This window comes from Asterias amurensis, chromosome 6 (genome assembly GCF_032118995.1).
Source record: "Asterias amurensis chromosome 6, ASM3211899v1".
NCBI lineage: Eukaryota > Metazoa > Echinodermata > Asteroidea > Forcipulatida > Asteriidae > Asterias > Asterias amurensis.
The window spans coordinates 17193650-17219602 of NC_092653.1; the positions used below are offsets into that span (position 1 = coordinate 17193650).

The window sequence follows — 25953 nt, forward strand, 5'->3', positions numbered from 1 at the left end:
TTTGGCATTTACCAATAGTGTCCAGTGTATTTAAACCCTTTTTAAAAACAAAAATAGACATAAATCTGTGAACCAAAGTAAATTCAGTTTAATATTTACACACACTAATTTTCAATATTTGTAGGGTGGCACTTCCTATTTTTGATGGACAAAGCCATTTTCGAATGAGTAATCTCCAAGCATGATATTCATCATCCAGCGTAGATAATTGAAGTTCACCTTGCCTAACAGTCAGGATATGTGTCATGTTGTACACATGTGTTGAGAACAGTGATGCTACCTTCATGTGGTTTTTTGAAGCGTCCATGTTGTGGATATGGTATCATGGTGTTACTGCACTCCATTGTCCATCTGGTGTCATTGTAAAGGCATGTGGCTGTCCATCAGGGAAAACTGACGCTGCATCTGGATTGCTCAGATAGAAGCCCAATGCTGCTCGTACACTCTGTTCAAAGTATTCTGGCTCTACAGCAGGGGATGTTGACAAGTACTGCACAAATTGGGAAGTAAATTAATTAGTCGTTTGAAAGTCATACATTGTGTCACAAGGAAAACACATTGGGAAGTCATACATTGTGTCACAAGGAAAACACATAGGGAAGTCATACAATATGTTATAAAGAAAACACATTGGGAAGTCCTACACTGTCATTAGGAAGTCTTACCATGTGTTATAAGGAAAACACATTCGGAAGTTGTACCATGTGTCATAAGGAAAACACATGTGGAAGTCATACACTGTCTTGTAAGGAAAACACATTAGGAAGTCATTCACTTTGCCATAAGTAAACAACTCTGGGAAGACATACACTGTCCATAACGGAAATACATTGGGAAGTCATACAGTGTGTCATAAGAAAAACACTTTAGGAATACAATAAATGTAAGTAATTTTTAGAAAAATAATTGGGAAGTTGAATATGAACTGTGGTTGGGAGTTAAAATACTTTGTTATAAGGTAAACACAATGGGATAACATGTAATGTACTGCATCATAACATCGATAAGTTAGGAGTTCAAATACTGTGTTTATGAGAAAAAATGCGTACACAAAACTACGCCTACCAGTACCAACAAAAACTACAATGTCACAATATGCACAACTTGTTACTGGTAGCCTACACTGCTCTTTTCTGCTAAGCAAAGAATTGTTAAGCAATATTTTCTGCTTAAGACGCTCTTTGAAACTGGGCTCAAGTGCACTGCAATGACGGTCCTATGTCAATACACATCACACTTGAACATCTGCTGTACTCAAAAGGTTCAGGCTTCTTACATGTCTTTGTCATTCTAGCCAAATCACATGTTGTCGTTAAAGGCACAGTTGCACACTATTGGTAATAACTCAACTTTTTTTAAGCATAAAACCTTACTTGGTAACGAGTAATGGAGAGCTGTTGATAGTTTAAAACATTGTGAAAAACAGCTCCCTCTGAAGTATCGTAGTTTCAAGAAAAAAAGTAGTTTTCCACGAATATTATTTAGAGACCTCAGAGTTAGATTTTGAGGTCTCGAAATCAAGCAAGTGAAAGCACACAACTTTGTGTGACAAGGGTGTATTTTCTTTTATAAGTATCTCGCAACTTCACGACAAATTGAGCTCAAATTTTCACATGTTTGTTATTTTGTGCATATGTTGAGTTACACCAAGTGAGAAGACTGGTCTTTGACCATTACCAATAGTGTCCAGTGTCTTTGAGGGCTATTCTTATGACAGAGAAGGAGAATTCAGAGAGCACCTTGACACTTTAGCAAAACACAATCTATAATGTAAATCTGAAAACTAGGAAAGTCTCTGAATGGTTTCACACCTACCTTTCTTAAGGTAGAATCGCTCTGTTGCATCAATATCCAAGCATTCGGAAAGTCACCATAGTTGTACGGCCCAATAACCAGACGATGACTCGTGCCATCGTAGATATTCTTCACCTGAAAATCAGTGGGTGCAAATTGGATTATAGTTCCAGGGTCAACTATGCTTTACGCTAAATTTGTCAAGCACATAAATATATTTGTATTAAGGGGTCGTTCTTAGTTTTCAACATTTTTACAAGCGTAGACTTTTTCAATTACACCCTCCCAAATTTTTGTTTTTAAAGAAAAGAAAAAAGAGAAGAAAACAGGAGAGAATAAAAGAAAATATACTATACCGAAGTCAACTTATAATAAGACTATAAAGGTGAACGAAAAGATTAAAAACTAAATATTGTAATATAATGCCCTGCTGATTTTTAACAAGAATCACATGAAATGTTAGTGCAAAGAAATCTTTTATACTTGTCCAAATACAACTAAGAACGAAGTATACCAGGAAGTTCATTTTTCAGTCAAACAGCAGGTGGACTTTTATCAGGCTTGTGGATCTTAGGGTTGCTGAACACCAGGGTTACCACCATCCTCGTCATGTGCCCAGTTTGCATTCGCAATAATAAACACCGATTCTAATTACAGTCAACAAGGGGTCTGACTATTTTGCCCAACAAGCTTCAGTAAGCTTAGGCTGTGTCTGAAACGTTGACTTTGCCTACAGCTACGGCTAGCAGCGCGTCTGCTAGTGTTGAAGAATAGGCAGACGCGCGCGATCTAGCCGTAGCTGTGCCCACAGTCGCCATTTTGGACCTGGCTTACATCAAGTTGAAGAGGAGAAATCAAAATGGCTGCAACAATATACTCACATCAGTATCACCAATGAAATGTCTGAGGCTCCTTAGTGCTTTGTCTGGTCCCTTATATTCAAACGAAGCCGGAAATATTGCCCCAGTCTTCACAGAAACAGCTGCAAAAAGATAACCAAAATATGGCGATTCACAATGTAGTGCACTGAACTGGTTTGTTTACATTTGGTCATAATAATAATAATAATAGTAATAATAATAGGCTGATCATGTTATAGAACACAGGCGTCCAGATGTCGTAGTCTTAGATGAGGCAAAGGAGTTAACGACATGCTGTGATAAGATGAAATAATAATAACAACAACAACAACAGCAACAGCAACAGCAACAGCAACAGCAACAGCAACAGCAACAGCAACAGCAACAGCAACAGCAACAGCAACAGCAACAGCAACAGTAACAGTAATAGTAATAATACAAATAATTTGGGAGGCTAATCATCCTTACAGCTAAGAGCTGAAATGCAAAAGATGCAGGCATGCAAGGGCACCTTTTGCAGCCGGCTGCATCAACGTAATATGACCACGGAGCACGGCCAGAGATCGAAAGTGTTTGATTTTTCTTGAAGGGAGGAAAACCGGCTGGTCTGAAAAACCATTGTGGCACAGCAGAGAACCAACGCACAACTCAACTCACACATGGCCCTGGCCGGGTACCGAACCAGGTGAGAGGCAAGCGCTCCACCCACAAGCCAACTATGCCACCATATCTAAAAATTAATCGCAATGAAAAACTTACTTGGTAAGCGATTTGGGTAGTACGTGTATTTAATTCATTTAAAAAATATTTTCCCTTTGAAGTTCTGCAGTTGTATGGAAAAAGATATCAAATTTAGTGGTTCACAGTGAAGTGCACTCAAAAGGTCCGTATACTTTGGTAATGACTCTGAAAATTCATGTCAATAAAAACTTACTTGGTGAAGTACAGCAGCTGGATAGCATTATGCATTTTAAGAAACCTTTTTATTTTAAAGTACTGCAGTTATGGATAAAAATATCACTTCTTATCCCCCAAAGTTTGAATTTGAGAAGTGTTACTGACAGTAATGTTTCTCAGATTGTGTGTTCCAGTAGGGAGTTTTCTTCCTGCATGGACGTAATCCCTGTGAATTGCCTAATGATATCTTAAAAACTTGACCACCTTTTCGGAAATTAAGTTTTCCCACTTTTGTTGTATTGGTGATAAATTGATCTTTATATTGCAAAGTCACTGTTGCAATATGCATAAAGTTGTTTATTGACCTTTGACCTTTCGTGTGTTGCATTAAGCGTTCCCGGATGTTAGCTTAAACCAGTGACTCGTGTCTACAATCTTGTGCACCTAAAATCATTGTTTACTAACTAAAGTATGAAGCATAGCATATTGAAACATGGTGGCAGCGGTGAAGTATTCATCATAGAACTCTAAGTTACGCTTCTCTATAACTGTATAATGAAAAACTGAAGAGAACCCGTCCAGGAGAAAAGTTCACGCACTAGATGACGTCCACGAAGTCTCACTTCGCAAGATATGGCATACCAAACTCGGTAATCAGCGACAATGGTAGTCAGTTCACGTCCGATGAGTTCAAGAAATTCTCCAAAGTTTGGGATTTTGAACATTTCACTATCTCCCCCAAACATAGCCAATCTAATGGTAAAGTGGAGTCTGCAGTGAAGGCTGCAAAAAGACTACTGAAGAAGTGCAAGAAAGCCAACTCTGACCCATACATGGCACTTCTTGAACTGAGAAATACTCCAACTCAAGGAATCAGCAGCAGTCCTGCACAAAGACTGCATAGCCGAAGAACCAGAACCCTTCTACCCACATCTAACAGCCTGTTAGTCCCAAGAGGAAGAGCCAAAATGAAACATCTACAGAGAAAACAGTCGGACAACTACAACAAACATGCAAAAGACTTGCCATCGTTGGCAGAAGGAGATGTTGTACGACTGAAACCATTCCGCTCTGGAGAAAAACAATGGCCACGTGCTGTTGTAAGCAAGAGACTGGACGAGAGATCCTACCAAATCGAAACCCAACAAGGACAGACCTTGAGACGCAATCTTGTTGACCTGAAGAAAACGCGTGAAGAACCACCAGTAATGCATGGTCACACAAACATGAGACACTTGCATGCCCCGACCCCCACTGACCAATGCATTACAAAGCAAACCATCCTACCCCCACAGAGTCACCCAGACCCACATGTATCTGATGGATCTAGAACACCGAAACAACCCACACGGAAACAACCCACACGCATCCCTGAAATAGAACACCCCCCAGGAATGCATCAAACAATTGACCCGAACCCTCAACAAGAGACAATTGAACTGAAAGACTTGCCAAAAACCAGATCTGGTAGAATGATCAAAGAACCTAGCAGACTAAAGAACTATGTTAAATACTGAGAAGTGAGTTCAAAGCAAAACAAGATGCTGTTCGCAACTTGACAACAGTTGCTTGAGTTTATATCTCTAAAAAAAAATGTTTTTGTTCAAACTAAAAAAGGCGTTTTAAGCAGTTGAGAGGGTATTTTGGTTTCTCACTAAAAAAAAAAAAAAAAAAAAAAAAAAGTTAGGAGAAATCCCTCATTTTGTTTGACTAGAGAAAACAAATTGTTTCTCTATTTTTCCACCTTTTTTTTTTCTTCTTTGGAGAAAACATGATTTAATGCATGTCTAAAATAACTTGTTTTTCCCAGTGTTCAAGTTGGAGTTAAATTGTTGTGGCTTTCAAAAAATGCTCCTTCCTCAAAAAGAGGAGGATGTTGCAATATGCATAAAGTTGTTTATTGATCTTTGACCTTTCGTGTGTTGCATTAAACGTTCCCGGATGTTAGCTTAAACCAGTGACTCGTGTCTACAATCTTGTGTACCTAAAATCATTGTTTACTAACTAAAGTATGAAGCATAGCATATTGAAACAGTCACAGCCCAAGTTTTTAGGACAAGGAGGAGAACATCTCAACAAAGACGACAGGGCAAACAAGCCCGAGAACACTAATTTAACATTGTAACCCCCACCAGAAGTTGCCATTTTGTTAATCGACATGACTAATTTGAGTTTTGCCTAATATCAGTGTGTGAGAATAAAGTGCTGAACACTTTGGCTTCTTAAGACCTGCCACGGCTCTTGGAACAACTCATTCAGCACTGATTATCACTAAATCATTTGAACACATGTAGACCTACTATGACCTTGGGTGAAGCTTGGGAATAGCAATCAATGTGTGTAAAACTTACCTATGCCATACACAATGGGGTAGTTGATGCCGTTTTTGACAGTGTTATTCAAACCTAAGAAAGACAAAGTCAAACTAGTCAAAAGTTATGCTAATCAGGATGTTCACCAATGATTTCTAAGGACTAAAATTTTAGATTTTATCACAGTTTTAAATATCAAGTAATAAACCCTAAGAGAAACTGACTGGGTATACTTTTTGTTCAAATTGAGGTTGGACAAAACATTTTTGTGAGATGATAACCAATAAAGAATAAATGTTAACTGTGCTTTCTTCTCTGCCTTTCATCTCTGTGTACCCTATCCTAGTACCCATCCTAGACCAGCGCCTTTCAAAGGGATTGGGTTTCACTTCCTGCCTAATTGCATAATATTGTTTCCCTAATTTGAGATTTTCCATGTCTATAACAAAAAATTCTGTGTTAACATGTTTTAAAAAGTAGGTGTGAATTTCCCTTGTAACACATAACATTTGGTTCTTATAAAGAACTTTATCACAATCCAAGGGGCGTGTCAGAATTATGAGACCCATTCAAAAGGTGATGCAGCTCGTGCTGCAGCCACTGTCAGAAACACTGGGCAAAACCCTTCTCTTCATTATTTAAGTGTGTGTGGATTCTTTTACATGTATTTCACAAAACACAGGACATACAGCTCTACATCCCATCCAAAGGACGAAGCAACAATTGGTGTCTTGCTGAAGGACACAAGTGTCATGACCAGGACTTGAACCCACACTCTGCTGATCAGAAAAATCAGAGCTTGAGTCCAGTGCGCTTGACAGCTTGGCCAGGACACACAACCCATTAGAATGCTTTACTGACTATAATTAAAATTCAGACTAATTGCAACGAATAAGGTTTAGAAAGTGGTATCTTACCAGAAATGCAGGCAGTCATTAAATACACATCGACTTCCAGTTTGTGGAATTCACCTATGGGAAGTAGAGAAGGAAAAGTCTGAGTACAAAAGGCCAGAGAAATCAGAAACAACTTTAGCTTCTTGAAGTAGACCTGCAATATTTTACACAAGTTCACAAATTTTAGGGAAAAGTTGGTTAACAGGTAAATTGTGCACTTTCAAGCAGTCTATAGGTTGACCTCAATCCGAACTAATGGGAACAAGTTGCACTTTCTGTTAAGTATTTAAGGAGGCCTAATAGGTATGCAATTGTTGCTTAGGTTCATTTTTTGTGTGGGAAAACTTTGGTTTACAGGTAGTACAATGACATTGCAGAGTAGGGCTTTTAATACCAAAGATATTCTATTTTTGTTAAGTCTCATTCTTTTTGGTTAAGTGCTGGTTGATTGTTGTTTTGATTGCTCGTAGTTCTTGCTCATTATCAATTGTGTGTTTTTTAAAACACACAATAGATATGTGGCAATAAACTGTTTAACCTTTTAGCTGCTTCTAAAGAAATTTTTATATTGTACATGTTCTAGTGCAATTCAACTATATCGGTTGTCATACTGTGTGATGTTTTTTATGAAATAAACCAATAAATATAATATAATATATAAATGTATGTTACCAGGTTTCACGCTTGCAAGCTATTGCAATCGCAAGCTTTCATCCTAAGCGCTCTCCGTTTTTTTATTCTAAAAGGTTATTACATCATTGAAGACCTTTGACCTTACTTAACAGTTCTCTTGACAGCTTTTCCGAGGTTTCTTTGTCATCCTGAAAACCACCAACCACATGAAGCTCCAAACTGCAGTGAAGGAAACGGAATGTATTTATTTAGTCATCTTTTAATGCAGGGTTAACAGGGAATGTATTCATTTGGTAATCTCTCCTAAAATTAATGGCAAGGCAGACTCTTGGTTAGAAGCCTACAGCAGCTTTCGATAGTATAAAGCATTTTGAGAAACATTTCACTCTAAAGTGTCACTTCAGAGTGCTGCAGTTGTGGAAAAAGATGTCACTTTTTATCTCAAACAAATTTTGTAATTTAAGAAGTGATTACTGACAGTAACATTTACTGATTATGTATTCCAATCGCAGATTATTGTTCCTTCAAGTACATAACTGTTCAAGGTATTCGGCAATGTCTAAAAAAATGCTACTACATTTATAAATGCAAATTTGTATCTGGTTTATGTTTACAACTTATTTGAATGATACAATAGCGGTTCCAATTACCAAACATATGCAATCCCTTTAAAAACATCAAAGTACATTAAGAAACCAAACTGCATCATAAGAAAACACCTTTGGAAGTATGTAAGACAACATGTAAGACAACATGTAATAAGATTTACTGGTAATAAGACAACTTGTAATAAGTTGGGGAAGGTGCAAAAAATAGTTTATGGCATGATGTTTCGACCCTAGCAGAGTCTTTCTTGAAGGCTAAAAATTTGTTTAGCCTTCGAGAAAGACTCTGCTAGGGTCGAAACGTCAGGCCATTAACTATTTTTCTTTGCATTTAAACCCTCGGTCCATTTGGTTGGTAAAGTTGTTTGCAACAGCTAATTTTATTTTCTAAAGTTGGGGAAGGTTACAATTTCTCATTCACCAACCAGGGCCCAATTTCATAGAGCTGCTATATATAAGCACACAAATTTGCTTAGCATGAAATTTTTGCCTTGATAAAAACAGGTTTACCCACCAAATTTCCACGTGATATTTAGGATAAGCAAACAACGGTCGGATACCAGTAACAAGCAGTATGCAATAAGTGGAAATGTGGTTGGTAATCCTGTTTTTATCAAAGAATAAAATTCATGCTAAGCAAATTTTTGTGCTTAGCAGCTCTATGAAATTGGGCCCTGGCTCTTAGAGGATGACCCATACCTACATCCTGGTTGACTGTGAAGTGGGTAACCCTGTTTCAGTCCCAGGGGCCAATTTCATAGCGCTGCTAAGCACTAAAATTTGCTTAGCATGACATTTCTCCCTTGATAAAAACAGGAATGCCAACCCAATTTCCATGTGATTTTCAGGACAAGCAAACAACAGCTGAACACCAAAAAGAAGCAACATGCAACAAATGGAAATTTGGTTGGTAACCCTGTTTTTATCAAGGAAGAAATTTCATGCTAAGCAAATTTTTATGCTTAGCAGCTCTATGAAATTGGGCCCTGGAGTAGGCGGCAACATGCCCCTAGCAACAGTTGATCGGGGCCAACAGCAAAAGTCAGTTAAGTGAGGCCCTCACCTTGAAGTGGCCATCCGGCCTTGGTGAGTTGGGGGAAAAGTGGTTTGACTGGGAGAATATAGATAGACGTTTGTTACCTCCCTCCATCATTGCCGAGTTTGAGTACAGACTCCACAAGATCTTCCACTCCTTGCCTTGTATTGCAACCATCAAAATGACACAGACCAGTAACTCCAGTTCCTGGTTACAAAAATTAATAAGTATAACATTGAAAGAGATTGAATGTATGTATTTTGGAATATTATAAGCCATTAAACAATACTATAGAATGATCGAACATGATGTTACCATTCAGTAGTTTATTTATGATTGTGTGTTATTAATTTTTCCTGTATTGCATGTATGCAAAAAGAATTTCCTATGGTAGGACCAATAAAAATTGAATTGAAATGAATTGAAATACCTGGCCCACAACATGTTTTGTTTTGTTTCCCTTTAATTTATGTAATCTTGATGTTTTTTACCTTGTTAATTTAATGTAATTTAGCCTTTGGCTACAAATATTTGAATAAAATACCTTGAATTGAATTGAAATGGCGTCTGTGAGCTTGTGCCATAGAAATAAAACTGGGAATGCTGCATGCTGCGTATTTCATTGATGTACGCGTTTAGAAGCACATACAGCCTACCCTAAAGTATGGCCATTTTCATAGCAACAAAAGGGTTACTCAAAACGGTCCATTCAATGACTAAAAACATAAAGACAAATTTGGCTAAATTTACCAGAGTGTCTCAGGACGACAATGTGACACGTTGTTGCATCATCGGACCCAAGTGTATCAATCACATCTACATGTACAAGGGGAAAAATAAGAAAACAAGAATGAGATTGGAATTCGGACACCAAAACCTTCCTCTTTTATGAGACCCATTGCACAATGCACAGCGCCCATACACCCGCGCATCCTGTCTGCCTGTCATTTTGGGTGTCAAATTGTGCACGAAAGAAATGGACTTTCCAAAAAAGCAGAAATGGTAGGCGCACATTGTTTGGAGGTATGTTAAAGGAACACGTTGCCTTGGATCGGTAGAGTTGGTCTTCGAAAAGCGTTTGTAGTAAAATGCATATGATTAGAAAGATATTTTTAAAGTAGAATATAATGATCCACACAAGTATCACTCAAAATTTGCGTGGTTTTCCTGTTACCTCGTCGACAAATTGGCCGACCGTGTTAGTTCGCAAAGCAAAAGGAATACCGCGCAATGTGTGTGGATCATTGTATTCTACTTTTAAAACATCTTTCTAACATATGCATTTTATAACAGTTACAAACGCTTTTTAAAGGCAGTGGACACTATTGGTAGATATTCAAAATAGTTATTAGCATAAAACCTTTCTTGGTAACGAGTAATGGGGAGAGGTTGATGGTATAAAACATTGTGAGAAACGGCTCCCTCTGAAGTGCCATAGTTTTCGAGAAAGAAGTAATTTTCAACGAATTTGATTTCGAGACCTCAGATTTAGAACTTGAGGTCTCGAAATCAACCATCTAAACACACACAACTTCGTGTGACAAGGGTGTTTTTTTCTTTTATTATTAGCTCCCAAGTTGGATGACCGATTGAGCTCAGGTTTTTTATTTTATGCATATATTGAGATACACTAACTGTGAAGGCTAGTCTTTGACAATTACCAATAGTGTCCACTGCCTTTAAACAACTTACCATCGGAAACTGTTGTCACAGCAAATTCTCTTTGATCTACATACAATAAACCTTTAGGAGGACACGGTTTAAGTGGCAGGCTGTGGAACGCTTTACTGGAGTCCTGTAAAATTAATAATATTAAAACATATAGTAAAAGCAAAAAACAACAAATTTCTGTTCAAGAGCAAATAAGCCAAAAAAACAATTAAATATCATTTTTCAATTTTCACTCGTTCCCGTGAAGACACAGAAAGATTTCTAATTCTTATCTAAAAAGGGAAACAAGACTATATTCGTAAAGAAAACCAACAATCTCACAAGCTCCTAAAGCAGAAAGTCTTGCTGAACAATTTTAGGCTCAGCACAAAATAAAGAGCAGGGGCTGATTTCACAAAGAGCTAAGATTGATCATAACTGCATATCAATCGTAGTTGCTAAGAAAAGTGTGATGTCACAACACAGACCACTATGGAAATACAGACAATTTGTCTAGCGATGAATTTTATTGCTTTATGAAATCGGCTCCAGGACACATTCACAAATTATGCATGTGACAACCTTATTCTGTTGAGCATTAAGCAGATGTATGAATGTGAACCCAGCTTGAGTTGGTTAGCCCATGTTTGACATTTAACCTGCTGTGGCTTGATCAACACATAAACATGCCTTAAAGCACAGTCACAGTTTTTACTTAAAAAAACATCAGAACCCCTCGCGCATGCATACTATCGACTGCGTAATCACCCTCAACACGTGAAGGGGATACTATTACTAGCAGAGGTCATCCGCACTCAAATAACTGTCCGCATACAGAGGCTGTCAGAGAATACACAGTACGGTTTACATAATACGCACACCCTTATCCTGTATGCATGGGCACACACAGCTCTGTTTTGCAGTTACTGTGTGAACAATCCTATAGCACTGATGGCTTAATAATAAAAATACATGCAATAGGCCCTAATATCAAAGTCTTTTAATTTTATAGCATGTATTGTACTTAACAAGGTACTCCAGGCATTAGTATACAAACTTTCAGAAAAACGTCTGCTTGTTTGAGATAACGTAAACTTACTCCTATAACTAATTCGGATTCGTTCACTATCGTCTCACAGGAGACGATAGCGGACGAAACCGAAATAGTTCTAGGAGTTACGTAAACCCTCCTCCCAACAGCCGGACCTAGCTCTCATAACGCTCCAGCCTTACTGCTGTCGGGAGGAGGTTTACGCTATCGCAACTTTGTGTAGCTTTGTGCAAGTCTATAGTTTTCAAGTCCCTACATTGTAACGGACTTCTCTTGTTTGTTCTTTTAGATTAGGTCCACAAATCATACATGTATATACAGTGTGTTAAATAAGACACGCACATCAGGCAAGAAGTGCGGCGCATAGAGGAAACAAACAAATCAAACAAAAGTGTTTGAAGCTTTGCATGGTGTGGACATAAGAGTAGCTATAAATAAACATAAGAATAGTAAACTTGCGTGTACAACCATGAGTAAAATCTCTTTTGAAGGAGTGGTGGCTCTGAAAAGAGCCGGTTTGGTCGCGACGTTTCGAACATTATACTCTTCTCGTTCTCCTGAAAACGAGCCGAGTATAATGTTCGAAACGTCGAGACCAAACCGGCTCTATTCAGAGCCACCACTCCTTCAAAAGAGATTTTAGTACTCAATCATGGTTGTACCCGCAAGTTTACTATTCATAGTTATATTTTTATAGTTACTCTTAAATCAAACAAACAAATGAAACAGGAGCTTCATAGCAGCACTCTTAGGAACAGCCACCAATGGCAGTCCCAATGATACTGAGTGATAAAGGGAAACAGCTTTACATTGCGTTGAATGGATAGGAAGAAAACATTATCTGAACTGAGAAAACAAAGCTGACAACTGGAATAAAGATTCAGAATCTACAGACAGGACATGGCATGAATATGATGTCTATCTATCTGTACGGTGAAGTACATTCCTCTTGTATTGTATAGCCTAGAGTATATAGTCGTACTTAATTGTAAGTGTAAGGTGCAAAGTGCGCAATGATCAGGATTACAATCAACAACCCCTAAACCTACGTACCTCAAACTTTGAGTAGACAGATGCCTGTAAGTCAATTGCATCCTCCATGAAGGTGCCATCACTGTATAATACAGGCATCACGAACAGCTTAGCTAAGGCCCTAGCTAGCAAAGAAAAGAAAAACATTTAAATTTAGGACGAGAGAGTCTGTCGTTCGTAATTAAAATGTACACAATTTCAGGTGATCGAATTGTAATTGCAGCACATACGGATACGATCCCATGACTTATTTTACCTTTAAACTGCGTTTGAGACATGTTCGTAACTTTAATATAAAACAGAACACAGGTCTTTACCAAATGGTTTACCAGGGAATTATAAGGTGCAGCTAGAAGTTCGTCAAAAAAGAGCAGGCACTTGTAAGTGTAAGTTTCTGCTGTACTCGTACCCACAAATTGTGGCTTCACATGTTTACGTGAACGACACGTGCACGGATGATCAAGATCAGAAAGCAAGGGACGAGGTTGCAAAAGCTTGACCGTGTCACCTGTGTGTATCACGTGATTGACGCGTCAGGGACATGAAGGCAAATTGGGGAATTTCCCTTTTTGTAGTTGCGCAATTTGAAACTTAACTTTGCCGGGTGTTTATTGCAAGCTTGTCATAAGAGTGATTGTAGAAGAAAACAATGATTTAATTCTGAATAAAAGAGAGCTTCTTATTCAAATGCTTGCAACTTATTATTTTATTTTACTTAGATTATTCATTGTAACTTATTTTATTGTATTCTATACTTCTTTTTTGTTTTATATGTTTTGTTTTTGTTCTGCGCCTCGGAATAGGGTCTTGTACGCTAGATAGATGGCGCATTATAAACGCATTAATATTATTAGTAATGCATTATTATTTTGTATTTTCGATTAAAACCGGGTCATAAAAACAAATCTAAATCTACTTTGCAAAATGAAAAACTCTGAACTACACTACACAGAACTGCGTTTAGCCAGGCCTTTACTTTTGAATGGGGTATAAGGGAAAAGGGGAGGGAAGGGGTGAATTTAGGAGTATTGTGCAACTATTTAGGCCAAATAAAAAATAAAAAAACATTTGATCGTCCCCGCCCGCATCCTTTTTGGGGGGCCGCATCCTATTTTTTACTATTTTTTATTTTTGATTGTAATTTTCGATTGTAATTTTTTCTTGGAAAAAAATATATAAAAAAATAAATAAAAGGCCCTCATCTCCTCTTTTTGGAAAAATCCGGACGATCAACTGGTATTTTTTTGTTATTTGGGCTCACAACCCTTGTTTGGATCAATAAATCAATCAATCTTGCACCATATCCCGCAAGACGTTGGCTCCATGAATTGTCACTCTCAACGCTTGCCTACCTTGCACTCTTCGCTGTTCCAGGTAGAGGGTGCTGTTAGCGATGATGTTGTTTTCCCATCTCTTCCGAGGCCTACCCCGTCTATTTTTCCAGTTACTGTTTCAAGAAGAATGGATGCATTTTGGGAGTCTGTTGTTTTTCAGTCTTCAGTGGGTTGCTCCTCCTTTCAAGTTCTTGCATCATTGAAGGCAAAACTAAGAGGTTGGTGGCCGATGACTTATCAGCAGATGCAGCAAGAACCCAAGGTGCCTAGAAAACAAAAAACTCAATGGATGTGCCAAATAAGTTTGTTGATACAAAGCTGTGCTGGTGCTGGTGAAACAAGAAACTTAGACTTTAGTCTCACTTGTTTGCACACACTCCTTTAAAAATACTCTTTCTCTCTCTTTCTCTAAAATCACACCACATGCACGTTTAACGAGCATGTTCAATTGTTATACCATGGAGGTAGTCCTGTATAGGATCTGGATCTGGATAGATACTATACGTACCACTCCTGGTGGAGTCAAGCACGTAGGGTCATACATTGGTAATGACTCTGAATGAAATCTGAGTAACTTCTGTCTGAAAGCTTGCACTTTCAAAATTATTTTGTCTTGAAAGCCCCTGTTGAATATATAGAAATCAGTAACAAAAGTTTGAAGATGCTCTGACTGTCCGCATTGTTTGTTTTCAACGTGTACGTATAGGCGTGTTGGTGAAGTTACCACTTCTGTCCATGCCCCAAGCTTCGCTGCTTTTATCGGTGCTGCATCAGGCTGAGTGACCGTTCAATTTTCATTCAATGAGACTGTAATTTACCACATCAAGAACAGATCGCCATTCATAAAGGTCAATGTTAAATAAAATCTATACAGTGAAGAGCAAAGTAAACGATATTTCGGATCAACGTTAACAGACACCAATAGTTTTCAATGGCGTTACCTGGTTTAAAGGCACTGGATACTATTGGTTACTCACAATTGTTGAGGGCATAACAACTTATTTGGTAACAAGCAAAGGAGGGCTGTTGAGTACAACACATTTTAAGAGACCACAGCTCCCTCGAAGGAGTATAGTTTTTGAGAAAGAGGTAAATTCTTACTCAAATAATAAAGACTTCAATCGGCTGAAGCATTTTATAAGGCATCCACATAAACTTGTTCGTCAAGGGAGTTTTATCTTTCAGTCTCCCCCTTTCGCCCTTTAATTCGCCATGACTGCACTCTCCATATTCTCCATATATTTGTTCATGATTCGCTTTCTTGTTGTGCTTTTATCTATAGCAGCTTATTTCCACCTGGCTGTGTAAAAAAAGAAGCCGGCTGGAAATCAATATAAGGGAGGCCGTCTTTAACTAACCCCCTTTTACCGCCGTAACCCCCCGGATCCCGCGGCAAAGATACCATTTCCCGGCACCTCTCTGCTGAGATCTTTAGAAATTGAGACCCAACACTTTGATTGCTCCGCTTTGTTATGTCTGCTCGCTTCACCGGACAAGCCCTAATCCGCTGTATACAATAGCCCAACACCTCCCAAACCTCTTTTGTTGTCCCATTCCTTATTCAGATGTTGATCCGGCGGTTTACGGTAGCCTTGCTCAAGGCAGTCGAATTATTCACTCCGAAAAAAGACCGCCGCTGTGTAAAAACCCACCCGTATTCACTGTGCGTAAAACCCACCCGTATTCACTGTGCGTAACATCGCACGACACGATGCCCCCGTACACTATCCGCATGCGGAGGCCGTCAGGCCGACAGCCTTGTAGGATCTGTATCTTCCGGGTTTAATGTGTTGTATTGAAAAAATTCCAATAGTGGACGAAATTGGGGGGGCTCGAGGATATGCTAGTATGCAGCTCATGAATATGTATATCGTTCGTCACACCTATCAGACAAAACAGGATGTGAGGCAAATGAATTATTCATTTTGACGTCAAATCACGCACTTCCCTTATCACGACCTTTGGACCCTATCATGCGTCCGTGGTGGTGGTGTGTGAGGTAAACATGTCTCGTCTTTCGCGGGCATTATGGTAATGAGCTGACCGTGGGAACTCTTCGCTTATTATAGTAATGAGGTCAGTGGCTTCAACACAGATCCTACAAGGCTGTCGGCCTGACGGCCTGCGCCTCCGCATGCGGATAGTGTACGGGGCATCGTGTCGTGCGATGTTACGCACAGTGAATACGGGTGGGTTTTACGCACAGTGAATACGGGTGGGTTTTTATACAGCGGCGGTCTTTTTTCGGAGTGAATAATTCGACTGCCTTGAGCAAGGCTAGGTTTACGGCGGAAAATGGAGGTTAATGGAGGAAAATGGAGGAATAAATTATTCCTCCATGGTTAAAGACGGCCTCCCTAAAAACACCGACACTGTCGAAACGTCAGGCCAACAACCTGTTTGTATTTATGCCATTTATAACCGTAATCCAAAACCAAAATGGCGCAGCTTTTTTCAACTGAACGAAATAATGGCCGATCTGGCTGGTTGGCAGTTTTAGCTCTGTGGACTCAGACATTTGTGTACGTCGGTATAGTCAAGGGTGTAGGAATAATGTTGCCTACTTTGCGATATCAGTTCCAAACCCAGACATGGGTGATTGGATGGATGGCAGCTTTAATTTTAGCCACGTCAGGATTAGTCGGTAAGTTAAAGGCACTGGAGACCTTTGGTAATATTGTCATAGACCAGTCTTCTCACTTGGTGTATCTCTGTGCACAAAATAACAAACCTGTGAAAAATTTAACTCAACTATTGGTCGTCGAAGTTGCGAGATAAAAATGAAAGAAAAAACACCCTTGTCACACGAAGTTGTGTGCTTTCAGATGCTTGATTTCGAGACCTCCAAATCTAATATTGAGGTCTCGAAATCAAACTCAAATTCAACACCTCTCCATTGATCTTTAACAAGTAAGTTTTTATGCTAACAATTATTTTGAGTAATTACCAATCGTGTCCATTGTCGTTAAAGCTACACCCTTTCTTGTTGCATACTAGAACTTTAAAACTACATTTGGTTCCGTTTGGTTGTTTTAATTTTCTATATACAGTATACGTATTTATAATTAAAGACACTGGACACTATTAGTAATTGTCAAAGACTAGTCTTCACAGTTAATGTATCTCAACACATGCGTACAATAACAAAGCTGTGAAAATTTGAGCTCAGTCGGTCGTCGAGGTTGCAAGACATTAATAAAAGAAGAAAAAACACCCTTGTTGCACCATGTCACACAAAGTTGTGTGCTTTCAGATGCTTGATTTCGAGACCACAAATTCTAAATCTGAGGTCTCGTAATCAAACTCGTGGAAAATTATTTCTTTCTCGAAAACTACTTCACTTTAGAGGGAGCTGTTTCTCAAATGTTTTATACTATCAACCTCTCCTCATTACTCGTTTTAATCAAGAAAGGTTTTATGATAATAATTTCTTTGAGTAATGACCAATAGTGTCCACTGCCTTTAAATTATGTTGTTTGAACACATTTCAAATGTTTGAGCTTTTACATGCATCACAAAACTTCAGGCCCGAAGTCTTATCAACAGCTCTCCGTTGCTCATTACCAAGTTAGTTATGTATTTTGAGTAATTATTAAACGTGTCCAGTGCCTTTAAAATGAACAAGCATTTACTAAAGTACAACAGCAACGTTCACGTTGTGACATCAATAGCACACAATACATAGTACAACCCGGGCCGTATGCAAGGACAAAGTGATGAACACGGGGCAGGGTCTTTACAATACCCGATTCAACTAATAACAATAATACTTATAATATTAAAGGAACACGTTGCCTTGGATCGGACGAGTTGGTCTATGAAAAGCGTTTGAAACCGTTTGTTATAAAATGCATATGGTTAGAAAGATGTTTTAAAAGTAGAATATAATGATCCACACAATTATCACTCAAAATTGCACGGTTTTCATTTTACGTCGCGAACTAACAAGGATAAACTGATAAATGTAAGAGAAACGTACAAATTACAAACAACAATATAAACACATCACCGGTGGGAGATGAGCTTATTATCTACAGGTCAATTCACAAAGCTACACTCGTCACACGAGTATTTTTGCCATTTATAACCTTAATCCAAAACCGAAATGGCGCAGCTTTTTTCAACTGAACGAAATAATGCCCGATCTGGCTGGTTGGCAGTTTTAGCTCTGTGGACTCAGACATTTGTGTACATCGGTATAGTCAAGGGTGTAGGAATAATGTTGCCTACTTTGCGATATCAGTTCCAAACCCAGACATGGGTGATTGGATGGATGGCAGCTTTAATTTTAGCCACGTCAGGATTAGTCGGTAAGTTAAAGGCACTGGAGACCTTTGGTAATATTGTCACAGACCAGTCTTCTCACTTGGTGTATCTCTGTGCACAAAATAACAAACCTGTGAAAAATTTAACTCAACTATTGGTCGTCGAAGTTGCGAGATAAAAATGAAAGAAAAAACACCCTTGTCACACGAAGTTGTGTGCTTTCAGATGCTTGATTTCGAGACCTCCAAATCTAATATTGAGGTCTCGAAATCAAACTCAAATTCAACACCTCTCCATTAAAGCTACACCCTTTCTTGTTGCATATTAGAACTTAAAAACTACATTTGGTTCCGTTTGGTTGTTTTAATTTTTTATACACAGTTACCACTGGTGTCCACAGCCTTTAACTCCTAGTATAGATGTTTACTATCAACTTTCAAAGTACATACACTTTTATTTAAAAAGGTGGAAGCGTTTTGGGGTGCTGTTCAGAGTCACCACCAATTGACAGGCCATTTTAATATCTAAAAGTGTTAGCTGAATGGAATCTAATTTTCTTTTTGATGACAGGTCCCTTTGCTGGGGTATTAAGAAAAAGGTTTGGCACCGGTATCATCATCATGGTATGCGGCTTAATGATAGGAACGGGTGCTATTGCAGGGTCCTTAGCTGCCACAGCTCCCCAGCTTGCAGCTAGTTTAATACTGCTCTCAGGTATGGTATATTTCTTTGATTCATAGGCCCAATGATTATGTGTATATATATTGCATGTTATTTTACTCACGAATCTAAAAACAAAAACACTGCCAACGCCGAAACCAACGATCAACACCGACCCAACGACAACACTGACATCGACGACGACGCAACGCCGACGCAATGCCGACGCAATGCCCACGCAACGCCAAAGTCTCCGACTCATAAACCCTCCACCTTCCTGCTCTTCCCCACCCCAAATACTTAGAGGATACCAGTAACGTGTCATCTCAGGAATCCAGTAGACCATATTTTAGGTATTGTGTAAAAACTACTTGATATACATCCAAGCTCGTCGATTACGTTGTTGTTGTCAGTTTTTAGCACTCAGTATATGTCTAACTAAACAAAATAATTAAAAACAATATCAAAGGGAAGGTACAGGTTTGGTTATCATCACTCTTAAACTTTAATGTGCCAGACAGGAATATGAACTTTTGGTTAGAGCCTATATACAACAACTTCGACAGTATAAAACATATTAAAAAGTAAAGTGGTTATACATTGATAAGATATCAGTTTTCATGCCCTTAAATTTGAATCTCAAAAACGATACTGTTGTAACGCTTCTCAGATTGTGTACTCCTAGATGATAGGATTATTCTTCTTGCGTGGACAGTCCATCCGGGTTTTCGGCGAATTACGCACTCACCTTTTGAAATGAAGTTTTCGCAAGTTAGTTTTATTGTATACATCTACATTTGATATTTATTGGTAAATCATATCAGCTCTATGGGTTAAACCAATCGGTTCCAAAAAATAAATGTATACTTTCTTTGCCATGCCTTAAAGGTTTTTGTTTTTGTGATAGTATTGACTTTTCTTTTTCTCAATCTGAAGGTCCTGGGATTGGAGTGATGAATGTGCTTGCAAAAGATGCTATTGGTCGCAACGTCATCAAGAATTATGCACAAGCCGTTGGTGTTGGCAAGACGGGCTTCTCATTTGGAATGATTGTGTATGCACCTGTCATACAACTTCTCTTGGAAACGTACGGATGGAGGGCAACCATGCTTCTAACTGGTGGGATTTCGTTGAACGTTGTCGTATGTGGCGCCCTCCTGTGGTCGGTTAGGGAAACGATCGATCAGCAAAGTGATTACCAGATGGTGTCACATGACGAGCAATATACACCACATTTGTCCTCGAGACTTTCTGTCTTAACCATGACTTTAAAACTTGCTTTAAAGAACCTAGACGTTGGATTACTTGGTAATAGCCGTTACTGGTCCCTGGCAATTATAACTTGCTGCAACAAGTTTGCATATGGGATGTGGCTAATTTACTTTGTGTCACAGGCTGAATCCACAGGGTTCTCCTTGGAAGATGCAGCAGTCTTTATTGCAGTAGGTGGTGTTTGGAACATTGTTGCTAAACTCGGCCAAGGAATTATTGTTGACAGAGAGATTCTTCCATGCTGGGGCCTGATGAGCATTGTTTGTTTCATTAGTTCTCTTTCGTATTGTGTCAGTCCTTGGTTATTCAACTACTGGGCGATGATGGTGGCAGCATCCTTGATTCAATTTGGAGACGGTGTTCTTACTTGTCTTAATGATGTACTGACAAGACAGCTACTTGGGGCTGATCTACTGGCAGGTGCGTACGGATGGATAGGCGTAAAAACTGCCCTTCTCAGGATCTTAGTGAGCTTCATTCCAGGTATGTCTGTCACACCCGTAATTTCCCTGTTCTTTTGACATAATGTTGACATTAGTAAAATTAGGAAGAGTACACCCTTATTGGCTGCCATCTTTTGTGAAACTTGTACTCGTGAAACGCTATCGTGCGCAGCGCGAACACGCGTGCACTTTTCCAATGTTCTATCGTGGTCAATGACGTCATGTCTCTGAGATGAAAATTATTTTCTTGCCAATGTTTCACTCATTTCTTATAAACTACAGAACCCCAGCAAGTAGTACTAATTGAAGGGACGCTTTTTACCTCCATTATCTTCAAGTGTATAATAAGTTTAAGGCAAGTATGTGGACATTGTGTTATGGTCCTTCAAAAAGTACCCACCCCCTTGTTGTCTTCTTGTAATAAACCTAATATGTTTTTTGTTTGTTCCAGGTTTACTCTACGACTTGACTGGTAACTACAGGACATCCTTCTTGCTCATCGGCTCAGCGCAGGGCGTCTCACTCATATTCCTCGGTTTACTCAAAACTCAAGATTATGTTTAAAACGTGGTTTTAATTTATTTTGCCAAGTGTTGAGTTCATTTGGTAGTAAAAAGTAATTTAAATGTTAAAGTGTTGTTTATCTAGATAAGAAAAAACAAGAAAATTTGTTCAAAATTAGTTTATTTAAAAATAAGGTAGTTAAAACTAATTCTACAAGAAATATGACAATATTTATCAGCACACCACCCTCAGCCAAGATCCTAAGCATCTTGCTCTAAATATAATCTTTGTTCAGCATCCATTGGTTTTTGCAAGTTTCTTGACACAGGTTGAGATCGCAACATATCCATTAACTCACCAGTTCTTGGAGATGAAGAAAGTTGTCCGAGGCAGCAAACTTCCACTTGTTAAGTTACTTAAATTTTGAGGGGAGAGGTTACCAGCACATCACCCTCAGCCAAGATCCTTAGCATCTGGCTCGAAATATAATCTTTGTTCAGCATCCATTGGTTTTTGCAAGTTTCTTGACACAGGTTGAGATCTACAAGAAATATGACAATATTTATAATAAAATATTAAATAGTGCGTTTTCTTACTGTTTCACACATAACTATCATATTAACTGTCTTTGTTTACTTTATAATTTTTATTTTGTCTCTTGAACTTTTTTGTGTTATACATTATAAATTAACACACTGATCAAGTCCACCTGTGACTGTGGTGGGGGTGGTGTAATAGTGGCACTGCCCTGCAAAAATATGGGTAAGGGCACTGCCCAAACAAAAATGTGGGTATGGGCACTGCCCCTACGACGATTTGGGGTATGGGCACTGCCCAAACAAAGATGTGGGTATGGGCACTGCCCCTACACAAATGAGGGTATGGGCACTGCCCCTAAACAAACAGGGGGCTGGGCACTTCCCCTACAAAGACAGGGGTACATGGGCACTGCCCCTGCAGAGATAGGGATAGGAGAATAATTTTCTTCTTCCATAGCCATACATTTTGGAAAGAAGTTTTGCTATTGAGATTAAGGGAGTTGTTTTTATTCTCCAGTTGTGAAAAGAAGTTGGAAAGAAGTTTTGCTATTTGAGATTAAGGGAGTTGTTTTATTCTCCAGTTGTGAAAAAGAAGTTGGAAAGAAATTTTGCTATTTGAGATTAAGGGAGTTGTTTTATTCTCCAGTTGTGAAAAGAAGTTGGAAAGAAATAATTGTTATTTGAGATTAAGGGAGTTGTTTTACACTCCAGTTGTGAGCAGAAGTTTGAATAAGAAGTTTTTCTAAGACGTAATTTAGATTTGAAGTTAAGTGGAGGGTTCTACTAGCCCAAGTTATTATATTGACATTTAAAGAAGTTTGTGGAGTTTGAGAACAGAGTATAGTTTTTCTTTATTGATTTTCATTGAAGATAGTAAGTGAAGTGAAGTTCAGAACGTTTTGAGGTTTGAAGTTTTGATTTAGGTGAAGTAAGGATAGATAAATTATTTTGGTTTAATTTTGGAGGGGATTTTATTTGAATCAAGGAATTGTAATTAGAGCCAAAGAATATTGGACATGTTGATTGATAGTGTTCGATGAGGAATTTCATAATTAAATATTGATGTATATAGTAAATTAGAAGTGCTTCTTTCACTGTTCATTTATTTCATGTGTGCATGGCTTGTTCGTCTTTCTTACATTTGTTGGTTGGAGCCACATCCCGTGGTTATGTGACAGTATGAGCCACCCCAACAAAGACGTATTATGGACACTATCTGGCCGACAAAGATGGGGGTCTGAGCACTGTCCCTAAAAATATGGGGAATGGCCAATGTCCCTACAAAAATGGGGGATGGGCACTGTCCCGAAAAAGATGGGGGTATGGCAATGCCCTTAAGCTAGAGTTTGAGCACTGCGCCCTCAAAGATGGGGGTATGGGCACTGTCCCTACAAAGATTGGAGTATGGGTACCGGTCCCTACAAAAATGGGGGTATATGGGCACAGCCCCTACAAAAGGGGCAGGGTATAACCACTCTCTTATGTGCACTGCCCTACAAACAGGTATCAGTGTGGGTCGGCCTTAAAGGAACACGTTGCCTTGGATTGGTCGAGTTGGTCTTTGAAAAGCGTTTTGTGAACGTTTGTTATAAAATGCATTTGGTTAGAAAGATAATGTAAAAGAAGAATACAATGATCTACACAAATATGCCTCGAAATTGCGTGGTTTTCTTTTTACCTCGTCCAATAAAACGGTCGGCCATTTATGGGAGTCAAAATTTTGACTCCCATAAATGGCCGATCGTGATAAGTCGCGACGTAAAAAGAAAACCGTGCAACTTTGAGTGATACTTGTGTGGATCTTTATATCGTACTTTTTAAACATCTTTCTAACCATATACATTTCATAAACGGTTTCAAACGCTTTTTATATACCAACTCGTCTGATCCAAGGCAACGCGTTCCTTTAAAAGCAGGACAGGGGCCGACTTCACAAAGCAATAAGATTCATCGTAAGACAAACTGTCAGTGTTACAATAAAAGTATTGGTACATCATACTTTTCTTCTTAGTACGACTAATTTGAAGTTGAGATCAACTTAGCTTTTTGTGAAGTCGGCCTCAGGGTAACATATGACTAAAACCAAAAACGTCTTACCTTTACTTTCAGCTCTGTATGGTTACTTGATCTTCTCGCTTTCCCAGTGGTTTGTCTCACTCCAGTTAACAGACTGTTGAATGTGTGTGGCAATATCACAAATGTGATGTAGGGACCTTGGTAGGTTCAAACTAGCGTCTCAGCGGTTCCATGGATCCAGCTATAATCTGGAAGGAGTCACTCTCAAATTACTCAACCAGAAACAATAAGTGAACATCGCAATTATATTGATTAAAAAGAGATATAAGTTCAACAGAACTGGTCTGTAACCAAATGAATCTTGTACAGACCAAAGCAAAACCAGACGGAGTTACCCTGCACCTACATATTGATTTTGATGTTTGTAACTTTTCTAGCCAAAATGACAAAACTTGTAGGCCCTACCTGAGCTACAATTTTATTGAGCTGTCTAACCAAGGTCAGCAGCCCTTGTCCGTCTTCCCTCACCCCAAACAAGTTCCACTTTCTTTTAAAAAGTCAGTTGGGTATTTTTGTATCTGATGATATATTTTAGTTGAAGAAAGAGAATGAAAAAAAAACAAAAAAAAAAACAGACTAACCATGATCGAGATCGATCATCAAAAATGTCAAGACTTAAAGGTTGTTTCATCTGACTTTGAACAAAGAGGATCATCAGTGAATTTAGCTAGCAGTTATCCCTTGCCTCCGGTTCTGGCCGACATCTGAAAAGGGGATCAAGATAGATTAATTACAATTTCTGCAAACCTGTAAGAAGTGATGGAACTGATGGAGAATAATTTACTACAACACTAAATCCAGTCAATTGTGTTCTGCAAATTTATTGACTAAAAGTTGAGATCTTCACCCAGGGGTATAAATGGGTACCTGCGAGGGTAGAGGTTGATATTGTAAATGAAAAGCTTTCGGAGCGCCACGGCAGCTCGGGGCTGTATACTCCCTAATGGGAGCTGAGAAAGATTGATCTTTGTTCAGCATCCATTGGTTTCTGCAAGTTTCTTGGCAATGGTTGAGATCTCAAAATTTCCATTGACTCATCAGTTCTTGGAGATGAAGAAAGCTATTGGAAGCTGCAAATTCCCACTGTAAAGCTTTCATAAATGTTGAGGGGAGAGGTTACCAGCACATCACCCTCAGCCAAGATCCTCAGCATCTGGCTCTAAATATAATCTTTGTTCAGCATCCATTGGTTTTTGCAAGTTTCTTGATACAGGTTGAGATCGCAACATATCCATTGACTCACCAGTTCTTGGAGATGAAGAAAGTTGTCAGAAGCAGCAAACTTCCACTTATTAAGTTACTTAAATGTTGAGGGGAGAGGTTACCAGCACATCACCCTCAGCCAAGATCCTCAGCATCTGGCTCTAAATATGATCTTTGTTCAGCATCCATGGGTTTCTGCAAGTTTCTTGACACATGTTGACATCGCAACAATTCCATTGACTCACCAGTTCTTGGAGATGAAGAGAGCTATTGGAAGCAGCAAATTCACAATGATAAGTTTACATAATTGTTGAGGGGAGAGGTTACCAGCACACCACCCTCAGCCAAGATCCTAAGCATCTTGCTCTAAATATAATCTTTGTTCAGCATCCATTGGTTTTTGCAAGTTTCTTGACACAGGTTGAGATCGCAACATATCCATTAACTCACCAGTTCTTGGAGATGAAGAAAGTTGTCCGAGGCAGCAAACTTCCACTTGTTAAGTTACTTAAATTTTGAGGGGAGAGGTTACCAGCACATCACCCTCAGCCAAGATCCTTAGCATCTGGCTCGAAATATAATCTTTGTTCAGCATCCATTGGTTTTTGCAAGTTTCTTGACACAGGTTGAGATCGCAACATTTCCATTGACTCACCAGTTCTTGGAGATGAAGAAAGTTGTTTGAAGCAGCAAAACTTGCACTTATTAAGTTACTTTTAAGTTGAGTAACCTCTCCCCTCAACATTTAAAAATGTTGAGGGGAGAGGTTACCAGCACATCACCCTCAGCCAAGATCCTCAGCATCTGGCTCTAAATAGGATCTTTGTTTAGCATCCATTGGTTTCTGCAAGTTTCTTGACAGATGTTGACATCGCAGCAGTTCCATTGAC

At 38.9% G+C, this 25953-nt stretch overlaps 2 protein-coding genes across 16 annotated transcripts in view; one reads left to right on the forward strand and one right to left on the reverse strand.

The window, feature by feature from the left end:
* Positions 1-72: 72 nt before the first annotated feature.
* LOC139939220 (protein N-terminal asparagine amidohydrolase-like) overlaps positions 73-25953 on the reverse strand; it is a 42337-nt gene continuing 16456 nt past the window's right edge. For 4 of the 14 annotated variants that reach the window (XM_071935017.1, XM_071935016.1, XM_071935023.1 and 1 more), the window contains 14 exons: positions 24442-24564; positions 23882-24048; positions 21604-21786; positions 14119-14366; positions 12788-12891; positions 10726-10828; positions 9784-9849; positions 9138-9240; positions 7538-7611; positions 6781-6834; positions 5903-5956; positions 2676-2776; positions 1816-1929; positions 73-490 (listed from right to left, as the gene is read on the reverse strand). In XM_071935017.1, the coding sequence (XP_071791118.1) occupies positions 323-490; positions 1816-1929; positions 2676-2776; positions 5903-5956; positions 6781-6834; positions 7538-7611; positions 9138-9240; positions 9784-9849; positions 10726-10828; positions 12788-12865 (915 nt within the window). In that variant the 5' untranslated portion in view covers positions 12866-12891; positions 14119-14366; positions 21604-21786; positions 23882-24048; positions 24442-24564 and the 3' untranslated portion in view covers positions 73-322. Of the gene's footprint in view, positions 491-1815; positions 1930-2675; positions 2777-5902; positions 5957-6780; positions 6835-7537; positions 7612-9137; positions 9241-9783; positions 9850-10725; positions 10829-12787; positions 12892-13022; positions 13173-14118; positions 15717-21603; positions 21787-23881; positions 24049-24441; positions 24565-25103; positions 25331-25513; positions 25945-25953 lie in introns of those variants that run through there. The other 10 variants (XM_071935022.1, XM_071935021.1, XM_071935019.1 and 7 more) reach the window with 10 other exon arrangements.
* On the forward strand, positions 15866-21740 carry LOC139939219 (monocarboxylate transporter 12-like). Of its 2 annotated transcripts, none has more exons than XM_071935014.1 (4): positions 15866-18410; positions 18937-19080; positions 19963-20781; positions 21193-21740. In XM_071935014.1, exons 1-4 carry the CDS (start codon positions 18206-18208, stop codon positions 21303-21305), a joined length of 1281 nt encoding a protein of 426 aa, XP_071791115.1. In that variant the 5' UTR covers positions 15866-18205; the 3' UTR covers positions 21306-21740. The 2 variants fall into 2 exon arrangements, with proteins under 2 accessions (XP_071791115.1, XP_071791114.1); XM_071935013.1 differs by having other exon boundaries at positions 21024-21610.

Coding starts and splice junctions, on each gene's coding strand:
- LOC139939219 (XM_071935013.1), top strand. CDS start 18,206: ATGGCGCAGCTTTTTTCAACTGAACGAAATAATGCCCGATCTGGCTGG. Junction 18,411..18,936: donor AGCCACGTCAGGATTAGTCG/GTAAGTTAAAGG, acceptor TTTTGATGACAG/GTCCCTTTGCTGGGGTATTA. Junction 20,782..21,023: donor CTTAGTGAGCTTCATTCCAG/GTATGTCTGTCA, acceptor TATAAACTACAG/AACCCCAGCAAGTAGTACTA.